The sequence below is a fragment of the Apus apus genome, chromosome Z (assembly GCF_020740795.1).
Source record: "Apus apus isolate bApuApu2 chromosome Z, bApuApu2.pri.cur, whole genome shotgun sequence".
In the NCBI taxonomy this organism is placed as follows: domain Eukaryota; kingdom Metazoa; phylum Chordata; class Aves; order Apodiformes; family Apodidae; genus Apus; species Apus apus.
Window position 1 is genome coordinate 2,126,195 of NC_067312.1, and position 16,460 is coordinate 2,142,654.

The 16,460-nt window shown below is 46.0% G+C and overlaps 1 protein-coding gene across 1 annotated transcript in view; it reads right to left on the reverse strand.

Annotated features, from left to right (window-relative positions):
* The window catches only part of ME2 (malic enzyme 2), a 42,529-nt gene that overhangs the window by 11,067 nt on the left and 15,002 nt on the right, over positions 1-16,460 (reverse strand). The window contains exons 3-12 of the mRNA XM_051642492.1: positions 12,371-12,504; positions 9,848-9,997; positions 7,537-7,612; positions 6,615-6,776; positions 5,979-6,082; positions 5,361-5,470; positions 5,135-5,232; positions 4,032-4,145; positions 3,830-3,944; positions 1,328-1,470 (exon numbers count right to left, since the gene is read on the reverse strand). Of these exons, the coding sequence (XP_051498452.1) occupies positions 1,328-1,470; positions 3,830-3,944; positions 4,032-4,145; positions 5,135-5,232; positions 5,361-5,470; positions 5,979-6,082; positions 6,615-6,776; positions 7,537-7,612; positions 9,848-9,997; positions 12,371-12,504 (1,206 nt within the window). The remainder of the gene's footprint in view (positions 1-1,327; positions 1,471-3,829; positions 3,945-4,031; positions 4,146-5,134; positions 5,233-5,360; positions 5,471-5,978; positions 6,083-6,614; positions 6,777-7,536; positions 7,613-9,847; positions 9,998-12,370; positions 12,505-16,460) is intronic.

A 16,460-nucleotide genomic window follows, 5' to 3' on the forward strand; every position in this document is an offset into this window, starting at 1 on the left:
CTCCCTCTGAGCTGATGGGCTGAGTAACAGGGAAGAGAATCTAGGTGCCAACTGGAGATGGTGGAATTCTACCCTTCCCAGTTTGAAGCCAACACAGCTGAGGTTGTAATGCTGGAAGCTGAGCCCCACTAACAGTGGAAGGAAGAAGTTCATAGTTGTGCATCCAGAAACAAGCAAAGATCTCCACCCATCTCATCTTTATGTATAAGTCACTTGATTTGGGACTGCCTTGAAGAAAAGAAAAAAGCAAGAAAGAAGTCTTTTGACCAGCCCCACCCCTGGAGTTCTGCAAGCAAGCCCTTTGGAGAGGGGAGAGATCACAGGGAGCTGGAGGAAAAGCATCACCAGCCAGCTCAAAGGGCTTGGTCTGCCTGCTGCTCCCTCATCCTCACCTCCTTCCCCTCAGGCTCTCTTCAAATATCATTCATTTTATATACAAAGCTGTGCAGAAGGATAAAAGACTTGCTTCATTTTAGGCAAAACCAAGGTTTGGATGAGCTGGTGACAGTGTTATGAAAAAAAACCAACCAAACCCCACAACCCAAAACCCCAACCTCCTCCAAGGTAACAGGGCAGAAGCAGGTGTGTTTATTTGTGGTTCACCCATTTCAACGTTTGGTGGTGCCAGTGCACGAGGTTCAGAGCCTGTGACAGGGGACAGGAGGACAGAGGGGCCACCACCACCTCCTGAACTTCACGGGTCACTGTCAACAAGACCAGTTCAGACCTGGAGACACCAGGAAATGAGTGAGTGCAAAGCAGAGTTCCTGGAGTGAAGCAAGGACACGACCTGCTTTAAGGACTTCACTCTGCCATGACATGTTGCACTCAGTCTCTGTTTCCATGTTCACATTTCTCTTTAAAACCCAAGATCATAGGATCCCAGACTGGTTTGGGTTGGAAGGGACCTGAAAGATCATCTAGATCCAACCCCCCTGCATGGGCAGGGACACATCCCATCAGCCCAGGTTGCTCCAAGCCCCCCCCAACCTGCCCTTCAGGGCAGCCACAGCTTCTCTGGGCAAAGAATTAAAAAGTATGGTGGAAAACAATAATTTGACCAAAGCTACAAAACAGCACCTAGTGATCCCACTTTTAGAAAGCAGTAAGATGATTTAGGTTCTTTTCAGCTTTGCAACATGTTACTATTTAAAAATCAAGCCTTCTTCTCAAACCACCTCCATTTACTTGTGCCAGAAGACACCAGAGATCTGTCTTATGATGTCAGGAAGTCCAAGTAAGAAGAAAACAAGTGGACTTCTTGCATTCTCCCAGTCAGCCAACAGTTCCCTCACTAAGTAGGGCAACACCCCTCGATGATACACACCTCTGTTAACGTGTAGGCTTCTTCTGCTGTGCATTCAGCTTTCACTGTGGGGTTACTCAGGGCAAAGATGATGGGTCTCTCATTGATAGAGGCCATGGCTTTGATCACATCCTGAGAGAAGAGCCGCCCAGCGCCGGCAACTCCTGAAGGAAAGGGACACACACAAGGAGGGAATCAATACCTGACTGCCTCAGGGCAGGTGAGAGTGACAGCAGATTCAAGTCCATGGCATCCCTGAAGTCCTTCTAGCAAAGCATCACAGGCTCCTCTAGCAGCAGGAGATGGAAATCAAGGCACTGCTCTGTTAAAGGCTGCTTAAAATTCTCATTTTCACAGGAACATCTAATTAATCATAGAATCATGGGATGGTTTGGGTTGGAAGGGACCTTCAAGATCATCTAGTTCCAACCCCTGCATGGGCAGGGACACCTCCCACCAGCCCAGGTTGCTCCAAGCCCCATCCAACCTGCCCTTCAACACTGCCAGGGATGGGGCAGCCACAGCTTCCCTGGGCAACCTGGGCCAGGGTCTCACCACCCTCATTGTAAAACAATTTCTTACTAATATCTAGTCTGAATTTCCCTTCTTTTAGTTTAAAGCCATTCCCCCTTGTCCTCTCCCTGCCCTTGTCCCAAGCCCCTCCCCAGCTTTCCTGGAGCCCCTTCAGGCACTGGAAGGTGCTCTAAGGTCTCCCTGGAGCCTTCTCTTCTCCAGGCTGAACAATTTCCCCCTCTCTCAATCTGTTCCCAGAGCAGAGCTGCTCCAGCCCTTTGGTCATTTTCACAGCCCCCCTCTGGACTTGCTCCCAACCATGTCCTTCTTCTGTTGAGGACTCCAGAACTGGACCCAGCACAGCAGGTGGGTCTCACCAGAACAGAGCAGAGACAGAGAAAACCTATTTTATATTCTTTTTTTTTCTATTGATCTGTGTAAAGAACACTTAGCACTGCTTGGATAAGCAAATGGCAACTCCAGGTTCTCCCCAGATGATTCATCCTAGCTGGGTGTTAACTGTGCAATGCACATTCCCTTGACACTGGTATTTCTGACCACACCCAAACACACAGCTACTAATCCATACCAACAGTGTACACTTGTACACCAGCTACAAGCTCCAGGGGAGCTACTCAGCCACAAAACTTTTCCAAAGGGAATGACAGAGTTGGATCAGGAAATACCTGTAACCCCATCTCTGCAGACTGCCACAGTTTTTCCTTTGGAGCTGAGGGCATTAGAACAGGTAGTTACAGCCCCCAAACCTTCCTACCACACAGATCAAGGTATCACATGCAAAAAAATAAACTCCCAAGAAAACCTGAAGTGGTTGATTTGTATCAATTAACTTGCCAAATTTGCAGGCATGTTTTGAGCTCGTGTTTGCACCCAGAATTCAATTCTGGCACAAAACAGCCAGTGGAATAAAACCATTTTAAGGCAACTCTAAGCAATTATATTTCCAAACAGGTCTACAATGATCCATTTCATTTCACCTTGGGTTTCTGCTGCTGAAAAATTTTAGGAATAGCTTTATTTCCATTTGAAAATGTGAAAAGCAGAAGATGTGTGGGTGTGCCTCTGAACAGTTAAACACCTAACAATCATTAGTGAAGTTTAATATCCTAATTAGATTGTCTCAGCACACATTTGCACCACTAAACTTTTGTTAATCAATAACTACATCTGTCAGTGACCTAAGAGGTGTTGGTGAGTTGCAGGAAACAGCTCCTGCTGCTGCTGTTGGCAGATTCTGGCCACAGAAGGTGACTGGGGAAAGGAAAAGGAAGGTGAGAAGAAGATTTACTCCATGTAGGGAACTCCTGTAAAGCAGAAAAGGTGGTGTTTGTGACTGCTTTTTCCCTTTCTGCTGGTGCAGGGAATGTGTCTGGGAAAAACATTTTGGGTTTGTCCTCCTGGCTCTTAATGCCTTTCCCTGCAGTTTGAGTTGATTGTGGCCATGAGAAGAGTTTTCTAAGAAGGGTCTGACATCAGCTGGACAAGGACTAGAGGAAGCAGTTAGCTAGGATAGGAAATGGGCTCCAGTTGTGCCAGGGGAGGCTGAGATGGGATCTTGGGCAGCATTTCTTGCTGGCAAGGGTTGTCAGGCCCTGGCCCAGGCTGCCCAGGGCAGGGCTGGAGTCCCCATCCCTGGAGGGGTTTCCAAGCCGTGTAGATGTGGTGCTGAGGGACATGGGGCAGGGGTGGCCTGGGCAGGGCTGGGGTGATGGTTGGGCTGGATGGTCTGAGAGGTCCTTTCCAACCTAAATGATCCTATAATTTGATGACACAAGATGCAGGAGCCTCACAGCTGCAGTGGAGGATGCACTGAGAACCAGCCTGCAGCTCAGCCCATTTCCAAGCAGAAAATGGACCTCACATTTTCATCTTACTGACACCAGCAAAACACAGATCTCGGTCACCAACCTTCTTGCAGCCACCTTAGCAAATTAAATGCAGCAAATAACCAAATGATGGAAACACAGACACAGAAATAACCTTACTTACCAATAATAGCTGAAGGTCGAAGGACATTCACTGCCTCTACAAATGTCTTTGGTATCTGCTCTGGAGCCTGATGTGTAAATGGTTCTTGGTTGGAATCTACCTTTTGGTCTCGGCCCTAGAGATGAAAAGTTGATGATCATTTTTTTGTGAGGCCATGGAAAGGAATGACCATCTGCACTGTGGTATTTCAAAGCACCCCTACCTGAACCAGCAAACCATACTTGTCAAACATCCATATCCTCCTGTAGGCTTCCTCAGCAGAAACTCCACTTTCCACCATGGCCATGACAATGAGGTTTGCAATGCCCAGGGCAGCCTTGTGGAGAAAAGGACTTGGCTTTTGAACAAGTCAGCACAACCACCACCCAGTTCAAGATGCCCACAAAAATCCTGTACTCAGTCAGCTCTGAAACACAGGCAATGTTTGCTTAGATGGGGACAGACTCTTGGGATCAATGGTGGCACAACTTGAAGCAGAAAGAGAGAGGCAGGTTCTCCTGGGTGCTGTGTCCCCACTGCCTGGACCAGTTCAGCAGCCACAACAAAGCAGCTCAAGCAGACAACAAGAACAAGCTATTCCAGCAACCCTCCTGTCAGAAAAGCAGCCTTGTGTTTTCTGTCCAGCTGCTTTCCAAACCTCTCCCTGCTCCCACTGCCTGTGAGGGCAAAAAGGGGGGGCTGGCAGGACCTCCCTCCACACCCCTTCTTCTCCTGTCTCTCTGCACATGCTGCTACCTCTGGCAGGAGAACTAAGACAAGAGGGAAGTGCAGAGCAGCTCCCAGTGCTCAGGCAACAACAAAACATCAGCCAATTATTGCAATCTGGACCTTCCCCTGCTGGAGAAATTTCCAGCTAATTGAGTTATTTTGTCAGCACCACAGAAGCAATTTTGCTGATATACCAAGAAGCTGGTCCTGAGGCTGCTGCCCCAGTAACTAACTGGTGTCTGCTGCCAACAGCCACTGATTTCACTTGCTAAGAAAACCACTGTGCAATTCTCTCCAGTGCTACACAAATTAATAGATGTCTCTTTCTTACTAAATCATAATTTTATGGTCAATTCCCCTTCAGCCATGCACAAGTCTCTGATGTTTCTTCCAAGTCCATGTAAGAAAGTGAAAAACTTGAGCCACTGCAAATGTTAAACACCTCTCCATTAATCAGCTTTAAGTAGGTCCCTATTTCAGCTTTCTGTAATAAGTTCTGCAATGGAGTTCAGAGAATGTGAATCTCCACAAGTCTTACAGAACCAGAAAACACACAGTGAACTCTCCTGTTGCCCTAGAAGCCTTCAGAGAACTCACCTCTCCTGCTCCAAGGAACAGCACCTTCTGCTCTGAGAGGGGTTTCCCAGTGGCTTTCTGTGCTGCCAGAAGCCCTGCCAAGGCCACTGAAGCTGTCCCTGTAGAAGCAGGACAAATCTAAGGAGAGCTGAACAGATCTACATGGCAGATTATGCTTGGAGGCAAGTCGGGGGTTGTTGGGTTTTTTTTTTGCACCTGCATTAAGGACCATAAACAAAGGGAATACCTTGAATATCATCATTGAAGGTACAATATTTCTCCCTGTATTTTCTTAAAAAGCGAAATGCGTTGTGGTTCCCAAAGTCTTCAAACTGGATAAGTGTGTTCTGACCATACCTGCAGAGCATGGCAAAGATTCCCATCACCAGACACATCAAGAAATCAAACAGAATGATAGAACGGGCTGGGTTGGAAGAGACCTTCAAGATCATCTAGTTCTATGGGCAGGGACACCTCCCACCAGCCCAGGTTGCTCCAAGCCCCATCCAACCTGCCCTTCAACACTGCCAGGGATGGGGCAGCCACAGCTTCTCTGGGCAATCTGTTCCAAAATAATTTGAAAACAAATCCTGCATGTAGTCAATTGTCCTAGGAAAGAAAATGGCCTCAGACTTTCACTGCTTCCAACAGTTCCATCTCAGTTCTGTGCATATTTACCTGATAACTACAAGCAGCACGTTCTAAGTCACAGAGCAAATCACTGCAGAGCCAGAAATACATTCAAGGTCCCTTCACTTCTAGTCCTGCCCTTCTTCCTGAAACGACTGTTTCAAGGACAGTGTGTGATGGAGTTTTTTGCCAGCTGTTTTGGCCCTAATTCCATGGAGAACAGTCAGTGTCATACCTGTCTGTGATGGCTTCCATGAATTCATCTATGAGGTCATCGTAGACCTGTGAGCGATCCCTTTTTTGGTACAGGCCCATATAAAATGGATCTTTTAAGAGGGTCTGGAAAAGAATAAATCAAAGGCAGGAGCAGGATGAATCACTTCCTCAGTATACACTTCCCAGAGTTCCCAATAACACATGTCACACCAAAGATCCTGCATTTCTGTAGCCCCTGGAACTGCCTCCAGCCTGTATGGATGGCTCCGTGATTCCAGCTGGCACCTGAGGCTGGGGATGGCTGCTTTTAAAATGGAACAAATCAATACTGTGAACAACAAACTGCTTTAAATATATCTGATTCACATCTCCTGACTTCTTCCAAGTCAGGTCAACCTGACTGTCTATTTTACAGCATCCCAGCATTCAAATGACTTCCAAATGTGCCATTTCACTGACAAATCAACTGGAGTTTTTCCATTGTCGATACGTAACTGGAGAGTGAATTCCAAATCATTTATCCTGACATGAAATACTTGGGTTTCTCTTACAAAAAAGTGCTCAAAGAAAAATCTTCTCTTCTAGGACCAAATGCTCTTAAAGAAATACTGTCCCTAGGGATAACTTATGGCAGGCAAAGTTCAGTCCAACTCACTGGATTATCAGTTCCAACGTCGATGCACACAGGCAAGCATTTGTCTGGATGGATTCCTGCACAGGCTGTGTACAAACACAGTTTTCCTACTGGAATTCCCATCCCATACACACCTAGGTCTCCAAGACCCAATATTCTTTCTCCATCAGTGACAACTACAGCCTGAAAAGAAAAGCAGGTGAAGTTAGGGATGGTCACTGAAATTGATCAAGCGTAGAGAAATACCAGTTGTGGGTTGTTTTTTTCCAGGCAAAAATTCAGGTGTGTTTGCAGAATCAAAGGAAGAACAGATTACAAGGAATATTTTACTTAATAATCCTTCACGTTGGAATCTGCTACACTCCTTTTCCTCTGCTGAAATCAACTTCCCAAATTCCTGGAAGGCAAATGGGGAAGGATTCAAGCTGCCTTGTGGAACAGCAGCTTGCAACTCGGGTTGAGGATTTCCTCTTGTAAATCCAAACATCCAAAAGTTTGGGTAAGTATCAATTCACCTCATCTCTTCTTGTGGTTCCTTGACCCAACTGAGTCACCAAGGTTTTAAGGGCAAAATCTTGGACTCCCAACTACTACTTCTGTCCTGAGGACAAGATCACCTCTCCTGCTGCTGTGTGACACAGTAAGCAAGACCCAGAGGTGCATTCTCCAACACCTCCCCAAAAGGTGGAACAATGAAGTAAAACAAGAAGTTTGGCCAATCTCATTCTCATCCTCACTGTTTACTCAAACCATAAACCTCCTACTTAAGATAAAAATACTGCTCTGGAAGAGATGGGTGATCTTTTTCTTTTGCCATCCTCGTCCAACTACTGCCAAGGGTGCATTATTTAGCATTTACAACTTCATCACACCCTACAAAAATCTTAAGAAGCTCAAGTGAGATGAAAGAACAACTAGAAAACAAACTGCACAGTGGTAGTACCTTGACATCATTCTCTGGCCAGTTGTTCACAATTGACCTTATGTGGCCTCTGTCTGAGATAGAAATAAATAAGCCTCTGAAAGAAAAAAAAAAACAAAACAAAACACAAAGCAGGAATATTTTGTAGGTGGCAATTAGAAATTTCCTCTTGCTTTGCAAAACTACACGTCAAAGAGCACAAGTTCCTTCAAATTGAAAGCCTGGCAATCACTGACATAAATAAGGGCAATTCTCTCTATTCAGCTACTTGGATACTAAAATTAGAAGGTAGAGAAAAGGCTTTTTGTGGTGCTACTTGGGATTTCACACTGCTACCTTGAATAATCCTCCAGGACAAAACACCTCTGGTGTCAACACTCCCCTGTAAGGATATGAGAAGGGAACAGGATCCTAAGCCTGGCTTCACCCTGGTGAATCTCCACTCACAAGGTGGTGGAGCAGACTGTCTTCTCCAAGCCCAGTGAATTCTCTCCTCTGTGGAAACATGGGAAGGGAGGCAAAGGAGCAGAGGTGAAGTGTCTGTGTTTCTCCTGCTCCAGCAAGCCCTCTGTGATTAGGAGGAAAGGGCATGAAAGGCTCAGCAGAGGTGGCAACAAATTCCCAACACTTGGCAAGTGCTGGTTGTGGGAAAGAAAGGGGGACAGCCTGAGTTCCAGCCCCTGCTGCTGTTTCTGGTACAGACTCCTAAGAGGGACAGAGTTTTCAAACTGGTCTGTAATACCTACAGAGATGTGGAAGAGGAAAGGAAGTATGTGAGAACTAAGAGTAGATCCTTCACACTCCCCCCTGCCCCAGATCAGGAGCAAAACCATGAGGGTCCCACTGTCTTTCTCACAGCAGCCACACTACACAGCTGAGTCCTGAGGGCAGTAAAGGGTTAGCCTTTCCTCCACACAGCACTAAAGCCCTCAAGCAAGAGGGCTCTGGAAACACACTTGGAATTGCAGGATGGAAATGAGCTGCAATGATTGCCAGGCTGAACTGGTTTCCTCAACACAGAACTAATGACCTGAATGGTTCTTTTGAATTTTGCTGCTGAACTCCAATCAGATCCCAGCCAAGCATGTTTGTTGTCTCAGAAGAACTGGGATTGACTTCTGGTAGCACAGCTTCATAGAATCATTAAGGTTGGAAGGGACCTTAAAGATCATCAAGTTCCAACCCCCCTGCATGGACAGGAATCCCAACCACTAGATCAGGTTGCACAAAACCTCATCCAGCCTGGCCTTAAAAACCTCCAGGGATGGGGCATCAACAGCCTCCCTGGGCAACTTATTCCAATTCCTCACCACCCTTAAGAGTGAAGAATTTCTTCCTAATATCCAACTAAATCACCCCTCTCTCAGTTTAAAACCATCACCCCTTGCCCTATCACTGTCTTCTCTGATGAAAAGCCCCTCCCCAGCTTTCCTGGAGCCCCTTCAGGCCCTGGAAGGTGCTCTGAGGTCTCCCTGGAGCCTTCTCTTCTCCAGGCTGAACACCCCAACTCTCCCAGCCTGTCTCCAGAGCAGAGCTGCTCCAGCCCTTGGATCATCTTGGTGGCCCTTTTTTGGACCCTTTCCAACAGCTCCATGTCTTTCCTGTGCTGAGGACCCCAGAACTATACACAGCACTCCAGGCTGGGTCTCACCAGAACAGAAGGGCAGAATCACCTCCCTGGCCCTGCTGGCCACACTTCTTTTGATGCAACCCAGGATGCAGTTGCTCTCTGGGCTCCAGCACACACTGGTGGCTCATGTTGAGCTTCTCATCAACTACCACCCCCAAGCCCTTCTCCTCAGGACTGCTCTCCAGCCATTCTTCCCCCAGCCTAGATTTGTGCTGACCCAGGTGGTGTGGGCTTTTAATACACAGGGGAATATATCTCATGAATCTACCTGAAGTTACCCCTCCTGGACAGACAGGGAGATGGGATGACCTCCAGAAATCCCTTTCCATCTCCACTTCCCTCTGAATGCTCTGTCCTGGCACAGACTCACAGATGTGGTTGTGACAGCTGGAGAAAGCCACAGCATCTCCTTGGAATGAAAGAGTTGTGTGGCATCTAGGAAGAGCTGGAAAGGGGGCTGAAGCCCTGCACTTTGGGTATTTGTGTGACAGGTACCACCTCTGTGTTCAAACCTTCTGGTTTCCAATATAAACTGGGTCTTGAGGTATTACTGAATGAACTTTTGCTGCTCTGAACTGGCTTGAGTCTTGTGTAGCTGAACCCCAATGAAAATGAAATAAAACCTTTCCAAACCTCAGGTAAACATACAGAGAAATATATATATAATAAATACATACATATAAAAGAAGATCTTGTTCTTACTTTGGTCTCCTGAAGATGTGTCCATACTGGGAGCAGGCAAGGCCTACTGTTGGTGTGTAAACAATTGGCATTAACCTCTCAATATCATCTTGTAACACCCTATAGAATAATTTTTCATTTCTCTCTTGGATTCCCATGATGTAGATATACCTGAAATGAAGCAAAAGAAAACCAACAAACACTTCTTACTTCCCACTTGTGCTTCTTTAAAACAATGTGGAAAACGTCAAAGCAACAACATCATCTCGTTTCATATTATTCCTCATGAAATTCCTGTTTCCACTCAAACTGAGCTTTGAACACTAAATCATGTTTGGAAAAGAGGGAGTAAAAGTACTAAAAAGCTGAAATAAATGCACACACATGCACTGTGATAAAAGATAACCCATGGATTTAGGACAGGATGCAGCTGGGAGTCTCATTAGTGTTTAAAAAAAAATATCAGTGAAAGGATTTCTCATCCTCAAAAGTAACATCCTGGCAGTAATGTCCTGGAGAGGGGCTTTCACCAGAGAGGGTAGTGAGAGGACAAGGGGGAAGAGATTAAAGGATTAAACTGGGAGAGGGGAGATTTAGGTGAGACATCAAGAGGAAATTCTTGGCTGTGAGGGTGGTGAGACCCTGGCCCAGGTTGCCCAGAGAAGCTGTGGCTGCCCCATCCCTGGCAGTGTTGAAGGGCAGGTTGGATGGGGCTTGGAGCAGCCTGGGCTGGTGGGAGGTGTCCCTGCCCATGCAGGGGGGTGGGAACTGGATGATCTTTAGGGTCCTTTCCAACCCAAACCATTCCATGATTCTATGATTCTAATCCTGACCTTAGCCCAGTTATGAAACAAACTAACCCCTAACAAAAAGTTCATTATAAGGACTTCCCTACATCTGTAAATGAAACCTGCATTTTTGCAACTTTACCTACCAAACCACCATGTATCAATGCCTACTCAGACTTGCTGACCCAACAACATCAAGATAATTAATTAGGGGTTCATCTCAGGCCACAGAAACCAGGCACTTTGCCAACACAGATGACATGTCTGCTTCAGGTCAGCAAGTAACACGACGTGGATTCAAAAACCAGCTTTTCAGTTTGCATGAGAACAGAAGTGTTTTGATGTGGTTCAGGAAGCTTCAAACCATCCCAGTGCTCCTCTCACCTTCAGGAGACTGAAGGGGAGACCTGTTTTTACAGGCAGGTACACAGAGGTTTGTATGAAAACAGTACCAGGATGCTAAAAACATGCCATTCCAAAACAAACCAAAAAAATCAAAATGCATCACATTTTTTTTCACCAAACCACTGGCTAAACAAAAGTAAGACTGATTAAAAAATTATACATGATGAGACTCAAAATTCTAACCCTCTAATTCCTCCCCTAGCACTAACTGCTGTTATGATGAAGACTTTCAATTATCAAACTCTCAAATGATCTTCATTCTCATGTATTTTTCTAGCATGCATGGCTGCTCCCTCCTCCCCCCAAATGGTCTGTGCTCTAACAACCTGCCACCCAAACCCTACATACTACAGCTCCATAGAGAAGGATCTTGGGGTCCTGGTGGACAACAGGTTACCCATGGGACAGCAAGGTGCCCTTGTGGCCAAGAGAGCCAATAGTATCCTGGGATGCATTAAGAACGGGGTGGCCAGCAGGTCAAGGGAGGTTCTCCTGCCCCTCTGCTCAGCCCTGGTGAGACCACATCTGGAGGATTGTGTCCAGTTCTGGGCTCCCCAGTTCCAGAGGGACAGGGATTTGCTGGGAAGAGTCCAAGGGAGGCTACAAGGATGGTGAAGGGACTGGAACATCTGTCTGATGAGGAGAGGCTGAGAGACCTGGGGCTGTTTAGTGAGGAGAAGAGAAGGCTGAGAGGGGACCTGATGAATGTCTCTCAATATCTGCAGGGTGGGTGTCAAGAATGGGCCAGTCTCTGGTCAGTGGTGCCTGTGACAGGACGAGGGGAAACGGCACCAAGTGACAACACAGGAAGTTCCACCTCAACAGGAGGAGAAACTTCTTTCCTGTGAGGGTCACAGAGCCCTGGGACAGGCTGCCCAGAGAGGCTGTGGAGTCTCCTTCTCTGGAGACTTTCCAGACCCATCTGGACAGGTTCCTGTGTGACCTGCCCTGGGTGTTCCTGCTGCAGCAGGGGGGTTGGACTTGATGATCTTCAGAGGTCCCTTCCAACCCTTAACATTCTGTATGATTCTATACAGAAATACATATTACCTACTATAGAAATACATATTAACCTACTAGAGCAAGTTCTGCAGCTTCGTGGCTGCCTAACCTGTGCATGTTCTTTGTCATTACCTTGTGAGTCCAGAATATAAGAAAAAAGCTCCCCAACCTCCTTTAGCCACGTGATGAATCACGACTGATCAAAGCAGTTTTCAGTGCAAAAGTGAAAATAACCAACAGCTGAGAAACCCAGTGGGGGCAGAGAAACCTTGTTTGGTTAACCCCAGGCAGTATTTTCCAGCCATTTCCACTTCTTTGCAGGACAAAACAAAGCCAGAGGAGTGCTTACTTTTCCAAGGGGTCAGTCATTTTGGCCAAGTTCTTGTGGAAACGTAAGGCTTGGATGTCCTGAGTCTCTATTTTAGGAGGCAGAAGTCCTTGCAGCCCAAGCATCTGTCGTTCGTGTAACGTGAAGGCCATGCCCTGGAAACAAGAGAGGTGAGAAATAATGAGCACTTCTTCTCCAGCATTTCTATTTACAATGTATTTCTACTGGCCATTTCTGTCTGCCCGCTGCATCCTTTTCTCATGGCAGGTGCTGCTGCAGGCAGGGTTTGGATTTATTTCCCTCTGCTGGGGTTCTCCTCACCCTTTGTGAGTATCTCTTTTGACTACAGCTTTTCCTCATCTCCAAGTCTTCCTTTACTAGATTTCCTTTTCCTCTGTGGATCTGGAGAACTAGGAGATCCCATTGCAAACAGGCTAAGGTTTAAAAGTACAACAACAGCTGCTTCTTGAATTGTTTCCTACAAACCATCAGACTGACCAGGAACATGTTGGTCACCCAGTCTGGTCTCTACAATCACAGACAGTAACACTTAGTCCATGAAGGTTTATCCAAATTGCTCCATTTGCTGCTTTTTTATACACACTTTCAGCAATCCAGCCAGATGTCAAACTCAGGGAATTGCCAAAACGCTCCTTTTCAGATCACAATTCCACCTAAATCCTTCATTTTTTAGTTAGATCTAGAACTAACATATTTGTCTTCAACTGCAGTTGTCTGCTACCTATTTGTAACAGAAGAGTTAAACTGGTTGGATGGGGCTTGTGCAGCCTGGTCTGGTGGGAGGTGTCCCTGCTCATAGCAGGGAGGTTGGAACCTGATGAGCTTTAAGGTCCCTTCCAACCTTCACCATTCCATGATTCTATTCTATGATTCTATAAACTGCAAAAACATCCCACCACTTCCATCCTCCTCTGCTTCAAGGTGAATGAAGAGTTGAATTTTACAGAATCACAGAATGGTTTGAGTTGGAAGGGACCTTAAAGATCATCTAGATCCAACCCCCCTGCATGGGTAGGGAGACCTCCCACCAGCCCAGGTTGCTCAGAGCCTCACCCAACCTGGCCTTGAATTTCAATTTATTGGGGTTTTTTAATATGAATTGGAATTATTTAACAATAATGTCCAATAAAACTGGCTTTTCACTTAGCAGAGAGACCAGCCTGCTGGGAGCTACCTGCTAGTGGAGTCTCAGAAGCATCTTCACCTTCTGCTCCAAGGTGTAATTTTGCAACAGGTTCACTGATCTGAGGCCAGATTCCCAGCCAACCTGGCCCAAAGTGCTTGACCCCATTTCCAACAACAACTGACCCTGCTTTTCAAGTTTTCCCCTTGCAAAAGACCAGTGATAAACCTTTCTTATTAAAGTTTATCCAACTGGGTCAAGTTCAGTCAATGATTAAATCAATTATTTGTGAAGGCAGGAGCTGAAAACCCAGGAAAGCCTTTGCTGTGCCAAGGTTGTGCATCCATCTGGGGGCACAAAAAAAAAAAAGCATTGGAAAGGAAAAGGTCTGCTAAGCTGGAATGTTTGGAAAGAGACAGAAACAAGAAACATCAGTTCTGCTCCCAAACAACACTGCCTCTGTTTCCTAAAGCAGCCAGATTAAAAAACAGGAGCAGATTTCCTCCAATTTCCCCACACTTCTCACTGCCAAGTTGAAAAAGAAGGTTTAAAAAAGCTTTCTCAAGTTTGTTTCATGCCCTATAATGACATTCCAAATTCCTGCCACAGTCAGAGAAATCACCCCCCCAAAAAGGTATTGCCCCACTTTTGAATAAAAACCTCAGGAATTATGTATTTTTAACCTCTGCTAGTGTTTGAATGGGCTTTCACTGGTATTTGTAGAAGACAGGCCCAGTAGTAAAACGTCTAGTTTAGAGGCTGTGCTTAGTGTTATTCAGCATTACTGAATGCTTGATAGCCAATAAAATGACTCCTTAGGAAAAAAAAACATAATTAAAACAATTAACAACTCATAATATATTCACAACATACATTTTTAATCCCCTTTGTATCATTTTTCTTTGCTTACTCAAATCACATTTCACATCCGTTGCTTTGATGACCCTGATTTAAGCAGTTCACCTGCTTCCCTGTACTCATTCTACACCATGTCCTAAAGCATTTGAAGAGTTAAGGAACCAGTTAGAAAACACTTCATTGCCAAAGTATTTAACCCTAAAATTGGGTTGATGCTTCATATTTCTGACAAGCTTCCAGGTAGCAGAGTCAACATTAAATACTGAGCACAATCTGTCCTTGCTCTACTATCTGCCATTTGCAAACCTGATTTTTAATTTCATCACCTAATTGTTCCTCTCCAGCAGCCTTACAATATTGTCTGCAAATGAAGTTAAAAATAGGGCTTATTCCTGCACTTCTTTACCCTTCCTGCTCGGTGCAACTTCAGCCACATGTGTTGTTTTTTTTCTGAACTCTTGATTGGAATAATCTGAATTTCCCACTGAGAACACACCCAGGAAGCACCACATGCATGAGAAAAAAACCCACCATGAGGAACACACACAGAATACTGTATTTTTATTTTTATTTTTATTATATTGCAAAGAATCTACTTCTAAGTTTCACTCCTAAGTACATCACAAGAAACACTGGAAGATTCTCTGGGAAGGTAAATGCAGCTTCCCAAGTTGCAGGGAAGCAAACAATCCAAGCACACATCTCAACCACCTTCCCCTTTGCCTTAACCACCCCCTCCAATTGTTACCACCAGCAGCTGCTGCCTTTCCAAAACAACCCTTTCTCAACACAAACTGGACTTGCAGGGATTTAGGACCTGAAGCCCAGTACAGCTTTGAAACTTCTGTCATATTTTGACTGTTACTTCAGGCACTACGAAAACAAAAATGACGCCAAAAAGATTTGCTGTGTTAAGAAGAAAAAATAAAAACAACAAAGCAAAAGAGCAGAGCTTAGTCTCTTTTCAGAAGTTATGCAGTCAGTAAAGACACTGATACCACTCATTTACAGAATCACAGTTATTGAGGCTGGAAAAGACCTTTAAGACCATCAAGTCCAGCCTATGACCAACACCCCCACATCTCCAGACCATGGCACCAAGTGCCACATCCAGCCTGTCCTTGAGCACCTCCAGGGATGGTGACTCCACCACTTCTCTGGGCAGCCCATCCCAATGTCTGATCACCCTTTCCATGGAAGTACTTCCTGATATCCAACCTAAACCTCCCCTGGAGCAGCTTCAGGCCAGGCCCTCTCCTCCTGTCACTGGTTGCCTGGGAGAAGAGCCCAACCCCACCTGACTCCAACCTCCCTTCAGGGGGTTGTAGAGAGTGAGGAGGTCCCCCCTGAGTCTCCTCTTCTCCAGGCTGAACAACCCCAGCTTCCTCAGCCTCTCCCTACAAGACTTCCCCTCTAGTCCCTTCACCAGCCTTGCTGCTCTCCTCTGGACCTGCTCCAGCACCTCCAGATCCTTCTTGCAGTGAGGGGCCCAGAACTGGACACAGGACTCAAGATGAGGCCTCACCAGGGCTGAGCACGGGGAGAATCACATCCCTGCTCCTGCTGGCCACACCATTCCTGATACAAGCCAGGATGCCATTGGCCTCCTGGGCCACCTGGGCACACTGCTGCCTCCTGTTCAACCAGTTGCCAACCAGTGCTCCCAGATCCAAGGCCAGAATCCCTTCACTGGTACCACGCTGGCTACACTGACATTTAATCCTCAACTAGCTGAAATACCTCCCAGGCAAAACCTGCATCCTCCCCACCACAACCCCTCCAGTCCCTGAAAAATAAAGCCTACCTAACTTCTGATTCCCAGTGCTAGGATGGCACTGGGGTGTGGCTTTTCCTTTATTTCCCTGACAGTGAAACCTTAAACCACCTGGGTCCTGAATAATACCCACTGAGGTTAGCACTAAGCAGAACACTCACCCACCTTTATTCACTTTAACCACATTTTTTTCCCAGTCTACAGACAACCTGGTTTCTTCAGTGTATCTGGAGTTACAATTGCATTAAACACAGCCAGTTTTTAAGTGGTACTAAGGACTCCCAGCTGTTTATTTCTGTGACAATCAGATCTTACCACATGAAAAGATGCTTTCA